General features: G+C 32.6%; 1 protein-coding gene across 1 annotated transcript in view; it reads left to right on the top strand.

Annotated features, from left to right (window-relative positions):
• The window catches only part of CPA6 (carboxypeptidase A6), a 364,131-nt gene that overhangs the window by 135,788 nt on the left and 211,568 nt on the right, over nucleotides 1-16,775 (top strand). Inside the window, exon 2 of the mRNA XM_074278838.1 lies at nucleotides 14,331-14,406. Coding sequence (XP_074134939.1) covers nucleotides 14,331-14,406 — 76 coding nt within the window. The remainder of the gene's footprint in view (nucleotides 1-14,330; nucleotides 14,407-16,775) is intronic.

Here is a 16,775-nt window from a genome sequence, read left to right as displayed (position 1 = left end):
ATTTTTGCATATGTAGGTTCTTTTTCCTCCTTTCTTATTTCCTTGGAATACAAACTCAGAAATGGCACTACTAGGTCAAAGGGTCTGTATAATTTTATATCCCTTTGGACATAATTCCAAATTGTTCTCCAGATTGGTTGGATCGTTTCACAACTCCACCAACAGTGTATTAGTGTCCCAGTTTTCCTATATCCCCTCTAATATTTATCCAATATGTCATCTTAGCCAATCTGAGAGATGTCAGGTAGCACCTCAGAGTTGTTTTAATTTGCTTTTCTCTAATCAATAGTGATTTTGAGCATTTTTTTCATATAACTATAGATGATTTTCATTTCATCATCTAAAAATTTTCTGTTTGTACCCTTTGACCATTTATCAATTGGAGAATGACTTGTATTTTTATAAATTTGACACAGTTCTTTATGTAATTTAGAAATCTTTATCAGAAACACTGGCTGTAAAGATGTTTTCCAGCTTTGTATTTCTCTTTTAATCTTGTTTGTGTTGATATTATTTATGCAAAAACTTTTTAAATTTAATGTAAGCAAAGTTGTCCATTTTGCCTTTTATAATGTTCTCTGATTCTTCTTTGATTATAAATTCCTCCCTTCTCCAAAAATGTGATAGGTAAATTATTATCCTTTGTTCTCCTAATTTGTTTATGGTAGCTTTAAGTTACTTCTAATGTATTTTCTTCTAAGACACAGAAAGCATAGAAGAGTAAAGAACAAGTTCAAGTCTTGCTTTTCTGATACATACTCCTCGTATGGCTAAATGAGATATTATTTATAAAATATTTTATTTATAGTTCTTGGCAAAAAAAAATGTAATTCTAAAATTCCATCTCTTATTATTACTATATTATTATTATTATTAGCAACTTATAAGCATTATACAGAACAAGATAGTAAGTTGAGGAAAATAAAATATATTTTTCTCTTATGTTTCTTTTTTTATTTACCAAAAAATTACCTTTCATTGTTTATTAAATGTTTTAATCCTGTCATTTAACTTGGGTTTTGATATATAATAAAATAGGGGAAAATATTTCCAGGACTCCCCCTAAAATAATTTCTAAATTTTTCTATAAATTCAAACAAAACTGGTCTCTGAGAAACTAATTTCAGGGTTAAATAGTCCCTAGGGGTATTCTTTTCTATCATACACTCACAGAAGGGGAATTGATTGCCTGGTTGAATTATCCATTACTCTAACCCCCCCCAAAAAAAAAGAACACTGTAAAATGGATATGAAACTAGCACAGACTGCTTTCTTTGCACTCTTGCATAGCCGAACTGACAGAGTCCCAGATGGGGAGATTTCTCAACAATCTGTCCTAGTGATCTGACTATCAGAAGCAACCACATTAATAGGCTTTTTCTTTTTTCTGCCAAAGAGTTTATTAGGTCAAGTGTAAAAATTCAAGGCCATTCAGAATTTAGGAATAAAGTTAAGTTTCACATGCATGCTAAGCTAAGGAAAACAGAAAATATTTTTGGACAACATTTTGATAACGTATTTTATTTTTATATTGACAAGTTTTCACTTCTTTTATTCCTGTGCAAAAAGGCATCCCATAGAGCAAATAATATTTATAAAGAAAAAGGAGGGGAAAAGAGGAAAATTTTTAAAAATCAGAAAAATTAACTGCTATATTGAAAAAGTCTGAAAAACACATGCAGTGTGCCACAAACATGATTGTCCTAGCTCAGTAAAGGAAAAAAGTTGGGATGTCTTTTCATATCTCTTCTTTGAAGCCATGTTTGAAACTTTTTTCTTATCAGTCTTATCAATCTTAACATGTATGCAGAATGCTCTAGGTCACAGTGTACGGACATTTAGTCATTCTTAGAATAAAACAAATTTATTAGAACAGTCTTCCATTCTAAAAACAATGTGCTAGTATGTCTGGGATACATGAAATATTCAGGGAAAATTAGTACCTCTGGTGTGAAGACTTGCCAAGCCCTTACAGGGTGGCTCATATACCTCTGGCATGAACCTTCACTCAACTCTCAACTGTGGCTCCAAGGAACTGTAGTATACACAGCAACCTCATTCTGGTAAACCATCTCAGCAGATGGGCTAAACCAGGCTGAAGGTTAGCCATAAGTCTCAAACCTCTCAGTGAGTTAGGATAATGTCTAAAGCATATAAAGACTTCTCTTGGCAGATTAAGCAGATGAGAACAATTTCTTCCAATGGCCATGAAGGCAGCTGAAGTTGGCATTGTGAAATGCTTGGAACTTGGTCAGACATCAAAGGTGTCAAAGCATTTCCTGCATTCCAGGTCATTATCAGTTGTCTTCCATGTTGTCTTGACATTGGACTTTGATGATTCTAGAATAGGCTGATGACCGCAACTCAGTTTCATTTAAATCCAATTCATTCACAAATCAAGACAAGACCATGATGTCTTTGGTCCTCTAACAATAATTAAACAATATAATCTTGGAATATGGCTCTGATGTGAAAAATGATGAGTTGATAGAATTAGAAATATACGGAAAGAATTGAAATTTATGAGGGAAGATGTTATCCACTTTCAAAGAAACAGGTCACACAAGCATAATATGTGGATGAACATGTGTATATAGATAACTATATAGATGTCTATATAAATATGTGTGTATGTATGTATATGTGTGAATAGGAGGAAGGGGACATATATATTTCCTGTGTTTACGTATGTATATAGGAGGAAGGAGGAAACAAAAAAGATGGACAGCTCTGAACACAATATGTCACCTTTATTATATAGGCTTTGTTGAAATGGAAATTTATTGCTTTACATTTTTAATCCTCTCATCTTATCTCTTATCTTCTGTTGTGTACATACCAATATTTTTTTTTCTTTTTCTATTTTGTATGTAAGTTTTAAAATTAATTAATTAAAAAAATAACCACTAGCATGTCTATTTTCCCAAAACCTCTTCCAAATTCTCTATTCTTTATTTTATCATCTTTGTTGATTCACAGAGTATGAGATTAAATATTATATTTGTTTTGACTTTTGTTTCTCTTACATTTATAGTGTCTCCATATTGCTTGCTTTTTGTTTTATTTTGTATAATTTTTATTTTCTATGCCTTTATTTTGTGGGGCTTTTAACCATTGTCAAAGGTTTTTCTGCATCTAGTAAGATAATCATGTGGTTTTAGAAGCTTTTGGTATTAAATTCATTGTTTTTCTAATATTGAACTCTCCTAATGTCCTTCCTTTAAAATTTAAATTAGTCACAATGATTTCTTAGAAATATTGCTGGAGTCTACTTGATAAAATTATATCTAAAAATTTTTAATCAAAATTCATTAATTATATGGGTTTGCAGTTTTCTTTTGCCTTATTCTTCCATGGTTTAGGTATTAAAACTATATTTGCCTCATAAAAGAAGGCTGATAAGAGTATTTTCTTTCTCAAATTTCAAAATTGAATTGTGTAATATTTATACTAATAAATCATTTATTAAAAACTTGGTAGAATTTTCCTGTGAGTCCATTAGGATCAAGATTTTTTTCTTAACTGGTTCATTTACAGTTTATTTTATTTATTTTTCAAAAATTGGATATTTTATTTTTGATATCTTCATTTGTTACTCTATTTAAATGAATATTTAAAATTTTTATGAATGTTTCTATTTCTTTTGTGTTTCCAGCTTTATTAGTATACAGCTGTGTCTAGTAGATTCTGATACTTCTTTTTATTTTTTTCTGGTTTTATTGTGATTTCATCTTGTACATTTGTTATTTTGCTGATTTTATTTTTCTATTCTTTTAGTTGACTAAACGTTTATCAAATTGATGCTAGCTGTTTCAAAGAAAAAACTTTTAATTTTAATTGCAATTTCTATGAGTTTATGGCTTCTGGTTTGCCTACTTCTCTTCTTTCAGCATATTATTTATTTTGCTCCTTTAGGCTTTATTTGTTTGCTTTCTAATTTTTAATGCACATTCAAACAATTTCCTCTTTATGTTTTATTAATGCATATTGTGAGACATGCAATTTTTGTCTGAAAGATTTCTTTGGTTTGCATCCCAGAATTTTGGTATGTTGTTTCATAATCATTTTCTTTTATCTAATTGTTTCTATAGTTTGGGGTTTTTTTGAGCACCCCTTACTAAGAATTTCATTGTCTTCATTTGATTGTATAGATTCTGTTTGTGCTCCCTACATAGACTACAGTTTTTGTTTTATTATGGCTTTAAAAAGATATATTTACTATTTCTGCCCTTTTGACATTATATATCTGTGTCTTAATAAATGGTCAATTTATATGGTACTGAGAAATACCCACACACACACATTTTAGTGGTCTCATTTAGAATTTGTCATGTCTTTTCTATTTCTCTAATGTATCAAATTCTAATTCTCCCTTTTGTTTATGTTAGATTGTCCAAAATTTAAATAATTATATTCAAGCTTCCTCCTATTACAGTGCTACTCTATGTATTCTTACAATATGGTTAGTTATTTTTTAAAGAATTTTTATATTAAGGCATAGAATCCATATAAATTCAAAATTGCTATTATTTTATAGCCTATGTTTCCTTCCAGTATAATGAAGTTTTCCCATTTATCCCCTTTATTTGGTAAACTTTTATTACTGTTTTGTCTGGTAATATGATTGCTTTTCTGCTTTTGGTAAATTACCTGATGTATAGTAAATTTTGTTACAGCCTTAATTTTTGTTCTATATATGTCTGTCCTTTTTAAAGTGCATTTCTTACAAGCAATACATTGTCAAATTGTGGATTTTCAATTTCTTAGGTAGTCTATCATCTTTCATTTTATTGGATTATTTAATCCATTCACACTTATACTTATGAGAGTTAGGTTTATTTTTTTTCTCTGATGCTTTTTTCCTGCTTTATCATGTTTTATTACTCTTTATGTTTAAAGACAGTTTTTTTTTCTTCCATTATTTTTGCTTAATCTACATTAAGATAACCCAGTTTCCATTAGCTCTCTTCCTCTTCTCCCTTTTCAAAAGTTTATCAATCCTTTCCAGGGTTTGGGGGGTTTTCCTTAATTTATTAGTTCCTTTTACTCTTGTCCTTTTATCTGCTATCTAATTCTTCCCTTCTCCACCCCCCATCAGTTGACTAAAGTAATATTCTCTCCTTATTCTCCTTCCCCTCAATTTCTTGTTAGGTTTTTTTGTTCATTTTCTTGGCATTTTCCTTAAAATGGACTTCATTCCCTCTACTTCTTCATTAATTTTCTTTCCTTTTTTGCCTATCCTAGAATTTTCTTTTATTAATGGTCCTTTTTCTTATTTATTTCTTCTTAAGTCTCTGAGTTTCTGAAGCAAAATGCTCTCCATTAAGGCAAAACACTCTCAAAAGTAATTGTCTTACCAACCACAAAATCCCTGCAGATCATACCATCTCAAGATCCCAATCTCCCATTACAGAGGATCTCTTCATTTCCAAGGATTGTTATTCAGTGAAACCCCTTTCCCACCATGTAACTTAGATTGTTCCTTTTTCTACCTGTTTCATTCCCTTGCTTTGCCACTTTGCTTATTCTTCGTTCTGAAAGACTTCTTCCTGAGAGATTTACATGAAAGTTATTTTCTTTTTCCTGAGAGAGACTTATAGGGAAGTTATTTTCCCATGGCTGTTCACATTGATTTGATAGGATTCAATATATACTCCCCTCTGTCTATTTCCTACTACTACTCTTTTATGTATCCACCCATTATACAATTTAGTCCCACAAAAAGACATTGATTCACTCATAACTAGTGTTGTGAGGTATAATGTTGGTGTTTCAGACCTGTTCCTCCACCATTATTTCTTCTATTTTAGTTTTATGTTTTCCCTTGTCATGTTGGTTACTTTTATAAAGAAATAGGTAAATGATCACTGTTGTTGCTGCTGTTTTTAATCCCATATGTGCCTTTTTCTCATTTCCCCCCCTTTTTTTTCTCCCGAGTTAATTCACTTCTTTACTTGTGTTTTCATCACTGTATTTGTTAATTTATCTTGTGCTTCTGTTATCTAAGATTTTTTTCAGAGCAAATAAAATGCTCACATCTGATTTGGTTTTTATAGGTTTCTATATATCTCTCTTTTATTGAAAGTACATCATTTTTCATTGATGCTTAGGTGCAGGTTTGCAGTTTGTTATTTGAGTTGTATTTGGAGCTGCTTTGCTCTTCAGAGCAAATTATTCCATTCTGCTCTGCAGTTCCTGGTGAGTGCAGAATATTCTTAGGACATTTGAATTGATTTTTCTCTACATTTGAAGAGCTTTCTCCTGGTTGCTTGAAGATTTTGTTATTTGAACTGTTAAATTTAACCACTACATTTCCGAGTTTGAAGTATAGAGTTTTCATTTTAACTGGGAGTAAACTGGGCTTTTTTTGATTGGAAGTTTATTTCTTATGTTCAGAAATTCTGGGCAGTTTTTTGTATCATGATATTCAGGTTTTTTTATTCTTCCATCATGGATTCCATTTTTTTTTCTTTTCAACTATTTTTTCTATGTAAGACATAAATTCTGCTTTCACAATTCTTATTTCTCTCTTGAACAGGGATATCCTGCTGTGGTTCCATGTTCTATGAAGCATCCATAAAGTCTTCTGTTTTATCAAATGTTGGCAAAATTTCCTTTGTGTTACAATATCTAATCAGAGATACCTGGATTCATTTAGATCACTGTAAAACCATCTTGTCTTCTGTTTTATTATCCTCCTTCTTTACTTTTCTGCATGTATTCAAAGTTTTAACTTATTTTTCTATTTCCTGAGATCTTTGATATTTTCAATCTGTTTTCCTTATATTATTACCCTTTTCCCCTCTTTTACCTTTGATGACAGATGCCCCAGGGCTGAACCTGAAAGTTGTCTCAGACTTCCCCAATGCTGGGGAACTCACTTTTTGTCAGCCATGGTCCCTATCTCATGTTTTCTTAGGAATAGACTGATCTTGGTTAGATGCTCCTCTCTTTTCCCTAAAGTTTCATAGAATAGCCTTTCCCAGTTTCTTCTTCCTTAGTTCTTTGGCTGAGCATTGCTACAAAACAGCTGCTACTCTAGATAGAAGAAGCTTCTGTTTTCCTATCTCCATGTCCTCCTCCCATGAAGATGTGGGACATGAATATTCAGGCAAAATCAAGTACTGTTGCTTATTGCCAAAATTTGGTGAGTTGAAGGCAGAAGCATGATATAGTCACTGAGGCTGCAGAAACAGTAAGGAAATTGTGAGCAGATCCCAATGCATAAGTCCATGGAACCTGTTGTGCACTCTTCCTGGTACTTGGGGGCAAACAGCTGCTGAGTGAGCACATTGGGGAATGGTAGCTTGCACTGCTATTAATTCATCACATTGTTACCTCATTAATCTTCTTAATATCTTAGCCTGTGGATACAGCTGAAACTTTATTTTACCTCTTGGACATAATTCTTATTTTGGCAAGTTTTAAGAGTTTATGAGGATCAGAGTAACAGTCTAATTCCCTGCTTTGTTGGTCATATGGCCTGGCAGTCTCTGAGAAATTCTATTTTAATTCACAGTCTACCTCAATATCTCAATTAGGCTGTGCTTTTGTACCTAGATAATTCTTTTTTTTAATAAAGTATTTAATTTGATAGTATTTTATTTTTCCAAATACATGCAAAGATATTTTCAACATTCATCTTTGCAAAATGTTGTGTTCCAAGATTTTCCCCTCCCTCCACCACTTGTCTCTTCCCACATTGGCTAGTAATATCATATAGGTTAAACGTGTGCAATCCTCCTCCTCCTCCTCCTCCTCCTCCTCCTCCTCCTCCTCCTCCTCCTCCTCCTCCTCCTCCTCCTCCTCCTCCTCCTCCTCCTCCTCCTCCTTCTTCTTCTTCTTCTTCTTCTTCTTCTTCTTCTTCTTCTTCTTCTTCTTCTTCTTCTTTTGATGAGGCAATTAGAGTTAAGTGACTTATTCAGGTTCACACAGATAGAAAACTGTTTGAAACCCATATTTGAACTCAAATCCTCCCAACTTGCCCTTCCAGGGCAAGTTTTCTATCCATTGCACCATCTAGTTATTAAACGTGCAGTTCTTCTAGACATATTTCCATATTCATCATACTACCAAGAAAAATCAAATCAAAAAGGGAAAAAACACAGAGGAAAAAAAAAAACAAGCAAACAACAACAAAAGGTGAAAATACTATGTTTTGATCCACATCCAGCCTCCATAATTTTCTCCCTGAATACAAATGATACTTTCCAGCACAGATTTATTGGAATTGCCCTAAATGTCTTCACTGCTGAAAAGAACCAATTGCATCACAGTTGATCATCACATAATCTTGTTATTACTGTTGTACCTAAAAAATTTTATTTTTTTCTTTCCTTTATTTCTTCATCAGTCTACTTCTTTATTCAAAGACATGTAGTAGCAAAAGCAATAGAAATATTTGTGACAGATATTCCTTTGAGCAAACCAAAGGCCAAAGATATATTAGAAAGTGATATTGCTAAAGTGCAGCATTGAATTTAATGATATCTCAAAAACTAAACAGTATCAATTGGTGTAATGCATTATTTTGTCCATAGAGCAAAAATGAGAAAGATGCTAGAATGAGAAATTTTATTTCAAAGTAAAATTATAACATCTGCTTATAATAATGTATATTTAGAGCACATTTGGATAGATAAGAGAAAATATTTATTCCCAAATGTATTTACTGGACCACCTTGTAGTATTAAAGCTCTTCCTAAGCTGACTCAAAACTACCTTGTTATGTTTAGTTTCTTCTACTTTTTTTTTTATACCTGTAATGTCAATTACATTTAGTCAAATGGTAGTACTAATTGTTTCCTAATCTCATCTTGCCCTTTCCATAGGTGAAAGCAATCCACCAGGCTTGAAGCATGCTTCCTCCTCCTTTATGATTATTGGAATTCCTTTCTTTGTTTAAGGTCCAGCTCATAAGCCTCCTCCATTAATCCTTCCCAGCTTTCTCTCAGTTGGGAAAGGAATATTTATAAGAGTGCTCTCTATTTTGTTTTTTGTCACATTATACTTGGTATTTATATATTTGTATACACGTTTTACTTCTTCAGTACAAATGAACAGTAAGCTCCTTTAGGTCATGGGAAATGTGGTGTAAGACAGTATCTTACATATAGAAAATATTTAAATATTTGTTGAATTGAATTAAATTGAATTCCATAGTAATGGAATCAGTACCTTACCATATAAGGTTCATATTCAATAATAAAGCAAAAATGAGAAAAAACTTTGACTTTTATCATCAGTGACTTTTTTTCACTTTCTATCCATCCTGAGCTATTCTCAAAAGATTTCTGTCCCAATATTATCATTGTGCCTTCATTTAACATTTTGTTACATTTCTTTTATCAATCAATAAGCATTTACTAAGTTTATTCTATGAATGGTCTGGTATGGTTGCTCTGGATAAACAGAAACAGTTCTAGCTTTCAAAGAATCTACATTCTATCATAAAAAAAACAGCATGTGCATATATAAGTATGTTTACATATTTTATATATATACATATATACTTACATATCATATTTATATACATATTTTTTGTTGTTCATTTTTCAGTCATTTCTGATTATTTGTGATCCCATGTGGGGTTTTCTTGGCAGAGATGCTCAAGTGGCTTGCCATTTACTTCTCCAGCTCATTTTACAGATGAGGAAATGGAGGCAAACAAGGTTAAGTGATTTATCCATGGTCTCAGCGAGTAAATGTGTCAGGCCAGATTTGAGCTTAAGGAGATAAGTTTTCCTGACTCCAGGCCCAATAGTTTTTTTCCACTGCACCACTTAGCTACCCATATTCTGTGTGTATGTGTGTATATATACATATATTATCTGTATTATAAGGCAATGTAGAAAGATGTTAGGGAGGGTTAAGGAAATTCAAGAAAAACTGTCATGTAGGAGATAGTTTTTAAATTAAGCTTTACAGGAAAATAGGTTCAAGTTTCTAGAACTATTAAGAGACTATGTTGGAGGCAGAGGCAAGATAGCAGAGTAAAGGCAGGAATTTGCCTAACCTCTCCCCAAAACTGCTCCAAATTACTTTAAATAATGACTCTAAACAATTTCTAGAACATCAAAATCCCACAAAAGACAGAGTAGAACATTCCTAGCCTAAGGCAACTTAGAAGCTCAGCAAAAAAAAAAAAAAAAAAAAAAAGATGGGATCAGCATGCAGTCCGGGATGTAGCCTCAGCCCCTGCTGACCCGACTTCTGAATCAGCAGCAGTACTGGTAGCTTCCAGACCTCTCAGCACAGAGACACTAAAAAGGAGCTGGAAGATCAGCAGAAAAGGACTGTGGGTAACTAACCCACTGGCCCTGGCATCCGCTCTGGCCCGGACCCCAATAGCAGTGAACAGGATCTCTGAATCAGCTGCAGTGCTGGAGGCTTCTGGGTTTCTCAGCCCAGAGATACCAAGGAGGACATGGAAAGTCAATGAATAGGATCTATGACAATGGGGTGGGAGTCTGGTGTGCAGGCTCAGTGCAATCTCGGTTAGCTGAGCCACAATCACAGCCAGCATAGTAGATTTTACAGCTACAGCAGAACAGGGACATACCTAACAACTCCAGGGCGACAAAGAATGCTTCTGGTCAGATTCCTAGAAGGATTTCTGAAAACAGCTGCACAAAACCCCAGAAGTGCACCGTCTACCCTGGAAATAGAGCCATACTTTAACAAAGAATTAAAAGCAGAGTAATAGGCTAGGAAAATCAAACAAAAACAAAAAAAGTTTCTCACCATTGAAAGTGGTTATGGTGACAAGGAGGATCAAAACACACACTCAGAATATATTAACAAAACCAAAGCTCCTACATCCAAATCCTCCAAGAAAAATGAGAATTGGGCTCAGTCTATGAAAAGAAAGAGAGGAAAATCAAGAAAGACAGAGGAAAAATTAGGGAAAGAATTGAGAGAGGTGCATAAGGAAATACAAAAAGCTAATGAGGAGAAGAATACCTTAAATAGCAAAATTGACCAATTGGGAAAGAAGATACAAAAGCTCACTGAGGAGAATAATTCTTTAAAAAATAGAATTGAGCAAATGGAAGCTAGTAATTTTATGTGAAATCAAGATATAATAAAGCAAAACCAAAAAGTGAAAAAAAATAGGAAGAATGTGAAATATCTTATTGGAAAACAACTGACCTGGAAAATAGATCCAGGAGAGATAATATAAAAATTATTTGTCTACCCTGAAAGTCATAATCAAAAATCACATCATCTTTCAAGAAATTATCAAAGAAAATTGGCCTGATATTCTAGGACCAAAGGGTAAAATAGAAATTGAAAAAAACCACTGATCACCTCCTAGAAAAGATTCAAAAATAAAAACTCCCAATGATATTACAGCAAAATATAAGAATAATTTAACTACCTGAAAACTGTGACCAAAAAAAAAACTTCAACACAATAATGGAAGCAATAATTCAAGAAAATTGCCTTGGAATGATAGAACAGGAAGGGAGAGTGGAAATAGAAAAAAATCTAGCATTCACCACCTCAAAGAGATCCTTTGTGGACAACACATAGGAGTATTATTGCCAAATTTTGAAATTCCTAGATTAAAGATAATATTCTACAAGAAACAAGAAAAAATTCAAATATGCTGGAATAACATTAAAATTGTACAGGCTTCATCAGCAGCTCACAATAAAAGACTATAGGTCCTGAATCATATATACTGACATTCAAAAGAACTAGGCTTACTGCAAAAAATATAACATCCAGCAACATTTTCTATAATATTGAATTTTTAAAGATTGATGTTTAATGAAGTTGCTGATTTTTAGGAATTCATTTCAACCAAATCTGAATTTATAGAAAATTTAGCATGTAAGAGCCAATATCAAAGATTAATGTCAAGGAACTTAACATGGACAAATTGTTTATGTTTGTTATATGGAAATGTATACCAGATGTTTAACACTGACATCATTAATTGGGTAGCTCAAAAGAAAGATTGGGACAGAGTTTCATATGATCTCATTCTAAAAAGCAAAACTGTCTAGGAAAAGGTACACATAGTAATTATGTTATACAAAAGAGGGGTGGAGGAGGAATAGACACAGAGGCAATAGTGGGGAGAGCAGGCTCATAGTTTTGAAAACCTATTCACATGAGGAATGGGTTAAATAGGCAACACTACAGATATATCATGAAGAGTATAGCACCCTACAAAATTTATAAAGAAATAAGGGGGAGAGGGATAGGATAAGGTAGGATATAGAAGGATAAAGAAAGAAGGAAAGGATGGAAGAAAAATAAGGAAGGCACCCATGGGTAGGGGGAGGTTAAATAACATCAAGACAAGTTAAAGGGCAAAATTAAAGTAGAAGAGTTAGCAGTGGTAGAAAATAAGAGATATACACAAACACTACAACAAGCTTCAGGAGTACAATTTATTAGAAAAAGAAGCAGAGATAGTAATCATTGATTTTTGACAAAATTAAACAAAGATTCAATCAAAATAGAAATCTACATTATATGTCAGCCATATTAATATTGTTTTAGATATATGTTTATGTATTGATAAATGTGTGTATATATATGTATATATATACACATATATAGATATACATGTGTTTGTGTGTGTTTATGTCTCAGTATAGGTATGTATGCATGTAGCTCTATGTATGTGTTTATTTAGATATATGTATATGTGTGTGGCTGTGTGGATGGGTGTGAATGTATATGTATGTTGTGTATGTGTGTGTATATATATATGTATTTACAAATATATCTGTATTTAACTGTAACCTATTTAGGAGAGATGGGGAGAATGAAAGGGGGAGAAAAGAATAAATTTTTTAAATGTGCTCAGCAGAGAAAAAAGTAACCTACAAGGAAACAAAGAAATAATGGATACTCCTTAATAATTTATTTATTAGCATTTATTTTGAATCCTCCTTGATGCTGGGTACATGATGATTTTTTTTATTTCCTTCTCTGCCTTTTTTTTTTCTTATTTTGTATTCAGTGTAATAAAGTTATAAAAATTTTTTAAAGAATTAGGGAGCACTTATCAAATTTATTGAGTTGGGGAATGACTTAGTGAGACTTGTTTGGAGGAAAAATTAGAGAGGGTATATACTTGAAATAAGGAAAACAGTTAACTACTAGAGTTTAATTGAATAGTGACATAATTAGAACAGTGCTTTAGGAATGTTATTCAGGCAGCTTTGTGGAGGAATGATCTGGTTGATTGATTTTTTTGTCTCTAAAATCAGAGGCCCTAAGAGACTACAGATTTAGCCTTAAATGATGGAAGTCATGGAAAAAGACCAAACCAAACAAAGAATGAGATAAAAGAGATTAAGCAATACAGTACAATAGTTGAACAGAAAATAGTGTTATCTTTAGTTTTTTTCATGGATAATTGATTGTTCCAAATCATTAATCATAAAAAAAACCACAAATGAAAATAACTCTTAAGTTTTTTCTCATTAATAAAAAGATGGGGAGTGATGGAAATAATCAATGTTGGAAGGATTGTAATGTCAACCAGACTGAACTGGTCTCTAACCTGTAGGTGGTCAGAGCTGCAAAAAGCAGGCTAGAGTCAAGAATCAAACAGAAGCTTAATTTCAAAGTGGGGACACAGCCTGCAAGTGAAAGTCCTTCCACTCTCCACTCTCTGGAAGTCCTTCTTATGCTAGGGTAATAGAACATCAATAATAATCAAAACCAAGACTGAATGCCATGTAATTATAAAAACTAAGCCTGGCTTTAGAAAAGATATGAGAAAATGTACCTGTCTTTCCCTTTCTTAACAGAGTTGAGGGACTATGGACTTCAAACACTGAATATGCTATCAAATTCAATGGCTGTTTTAATGAGTTTTTCTGGATTGTTTTTTTTTCCCCTTTTCTTTTTTATTCAATGTAGAAAGCATGATCAATTAAGGAAGAGAAGGGTAAGAAATATATTTGAAAATGAAAGTAAAATGAAAAGTTAAAGTTATCAATATAAACAAATTTTTAAAAATAAAAATGCTTCAAGTATCTGTGCTTTCATTAGAATAAAGTACCCCTATTCTAGACAGATCATAATTGCTCCATACTTTAGGAAATGTAAAGATTTAGTCAATTTAAGATTTCTATCTCCAATGAATATTAATCATTTGTTGGCTAAACCGTTGGGAGGTGAGCCTCTTTGAACTTAGCCAGACAGCTGCTAAAACAAAAGACATGCAAGGCATTTTTGGATCAGTACTTGAACTTGCCAGAACTTATACTCATTATTATTGTTTTAAATTTGGAAAAGAAAAAAAATATTTTTTTTGAAATAAAGATGTTTCATGGGTCTTTTTTTTTTCTTTTTCCCAGAGATAAAGTGATAAGGCTTGTCCCAGAAACAGAACGGGAGGCACATGTATTGAAGAACATATGCCATCAATTTAAGGTAAGACACATGTTTACAGTTTTCCAAGTAGGAACTCAATGTTGAAAATTACTGAAGCTTTTTGTCATGTAGTTGCTTAAGGAATTAGAATCAACACACCAAGGAATGAAAGGTTAAAAGAACTTAAAAGTATTTTTAAAACCCAATTAAAACTGGACTGTTCAACAGCAGATTATCAAGTTCATATATTATTCACTTGCTTTTTTTATCCAACATTCTATGGAAAAAAGAAAAGTAAACTTAGAGGCAGAAGTTTTGATGTAATAATTATAATACCAATGTATATAGCATTTATATACCACTTTCAGATTTCCAAAACACTACACACATACACACAATTTAACTCTTACAACAATCCTATGAAGAAGATACTACAGGTATTATTATCCTCATTTTACAGATGGGGAAATTGAAGTTTAGGTGTTAAATGACTTGTCAATGGTCCTAAAATTAATAAATGTCAAAGATAAGACTTTAAATCCAGGTCTTTCTGGACTCCAAATATCATACTGTTTCTTCTATAGAATTTATTATTGTTACCCTAAGCAAATTACCTCATTTTACTGACTCTCAGTTTCTCATCCAGGTCTGTCACTCGCTGCATGTATGCCCTGGGGCAAATCACTTCCCCCAACTTCCCAGCCCCAGCATCTCATTGTCCCTATTTCCAAAATGAAGAGATTGAAGTAGAAGTCCTTCACGGTCACTTTGAAGTCCAAATCTGTGATACTATGATTTTATATCTATAACATGTGCATAATTATGCTTATATAACTTGTCTCATAATGCAAAAATGAGCAAAGCACTTGGTAAATACTAAATCATACTATTAACATGAGACTATTGTTAGAGATAGGAACTGTACCATTGATTTCATTGATTTGGGAAACTCCCTCTAGCAATGCAAGTCAATACCTTTTGGGCAGTTTACTTAGAGAATTGCATAAACACTGAATGCTTTGAATTTCTCAGAATGACAGTCAATATGTATTAAAGACCCGGTTTTACCGACTTGAAGACCAGCTCTTTATCCACAATACCATTCTGCCTATTATTGCTGTTGTGGCTGGTTTTGATTATTAATTCCTTCTGTTCATATTTCTGATCCCTTTCTTTTCCAATTAAAACTTTTATCATTATTAAGATGAGGAAAATTATAGGAAAATTATTTCACTATTTGTTATTAAGGGATTTGTCCAAGGAGCTGAGAGTATTGTCAGAAACAACTCTTTTTAAGAATATTCTTGAATGTCATCCTCCACAACATCTCTTAAATCTAAATCTTTCTCTCCATTTACACAATCATATGGTCCAGGGCCTCTTTGGCCATTTCCTAGACTATTGCAAGTCTCTTAAGTTGCCTTCTTGCCTCTTATCTCTCCACACTAGGATTCATCTGTTGCTAAAGTAATTTTTTTTCAAAATTGATCTAGCTATTTGGCTCCCTTACCCAATCTAGGATAAAATAAAAACCCCTCTGCTTGGCTCATAAAATGCTTCACAAAAGTAAATAGAGTCAAGACAATGTTATACACAATGGAAACAATGTAAATGGAAAGAACACACATAAAACAATAAAAACTGAATATTGTGAAATGATAAAGAGTTAGACACCAAAGAGATTTGAAAAGATACTCTCCCCTTTCCTTTGCAAAGATCAAGGTCCATAAGTGTGAAACATTGCATATAATATGAGATTTTTTTTTCTAGGTTGATAGGTTTTGCTGAATTTTTTTCTCCTCTTCCTTTATTGCTTTAAATTATTATAAGGCATGATTCAGAAGGAAGGAAAAAGATGCAGGGGAAAATATAAATGACATCAGAACAAAAATATTAATAAAATTATATTGAAAAAAGGATAAAGCAAAGATATAGATGATATAAAAATTAAAATGTCAATAAAATTCTATTTTGTAAAAAAACCCTTCATAACTTGACCACTCCTCACCTCTACCACCTGGCTTCTTCAAAGTTCAGTCTAAATCTCACTTTCTTCAGGTTTTCCTGATTCTACCCATAGTAAAGACTTGATAACTATTTATTGAGTGACTGATTGAATTTCTTTCCAGCTCCATTTTTCCATTCTCTTTAAATAGTTACTCCTTCCTTACACTGAAATATAGACACACTGATCTCTCTTTTCTTCATACACTGAGTCGTATTTCTATGCTTTGTCTACCTCCCATGCCTAGAATATATTTCCTCTGAGAGAAATGATAATAATTTTTTTTATTTTGATTTTTGAGATATTGAGAGATTTTGATTTTGAGAGATTCACATTTCCTACTTTTCTTAATCTCATTTCAAGACCTCACTGTTTGAAGATTGAATTAACCTTCTCCTCTATCTAGACTCTATCCAAGTGGGGC

The sequence above is a fragment of the Sminthopsis crassicaudata genome, chromosome 1 (assembly GCF_048593235.1).
Source record: "Sminthopsis crassicaudata isolate SCR6 chromosome 1, ASM4859323v1, whole genome shotgun sequence".
Taxonomy (NCBI): domain Eukaryota; kingdom Metazoa; phylum Chordata; class Mammalia; order Dasyuromorphia; family Dasyuridae; genus Sminthopsis; species Sminthopsis crassicaudata.
The sequence above is the reverse complement of the archived record's forward strand: the minus strand, read 5'-3'. Positions and strand labels throughout refer to the sequence as shown.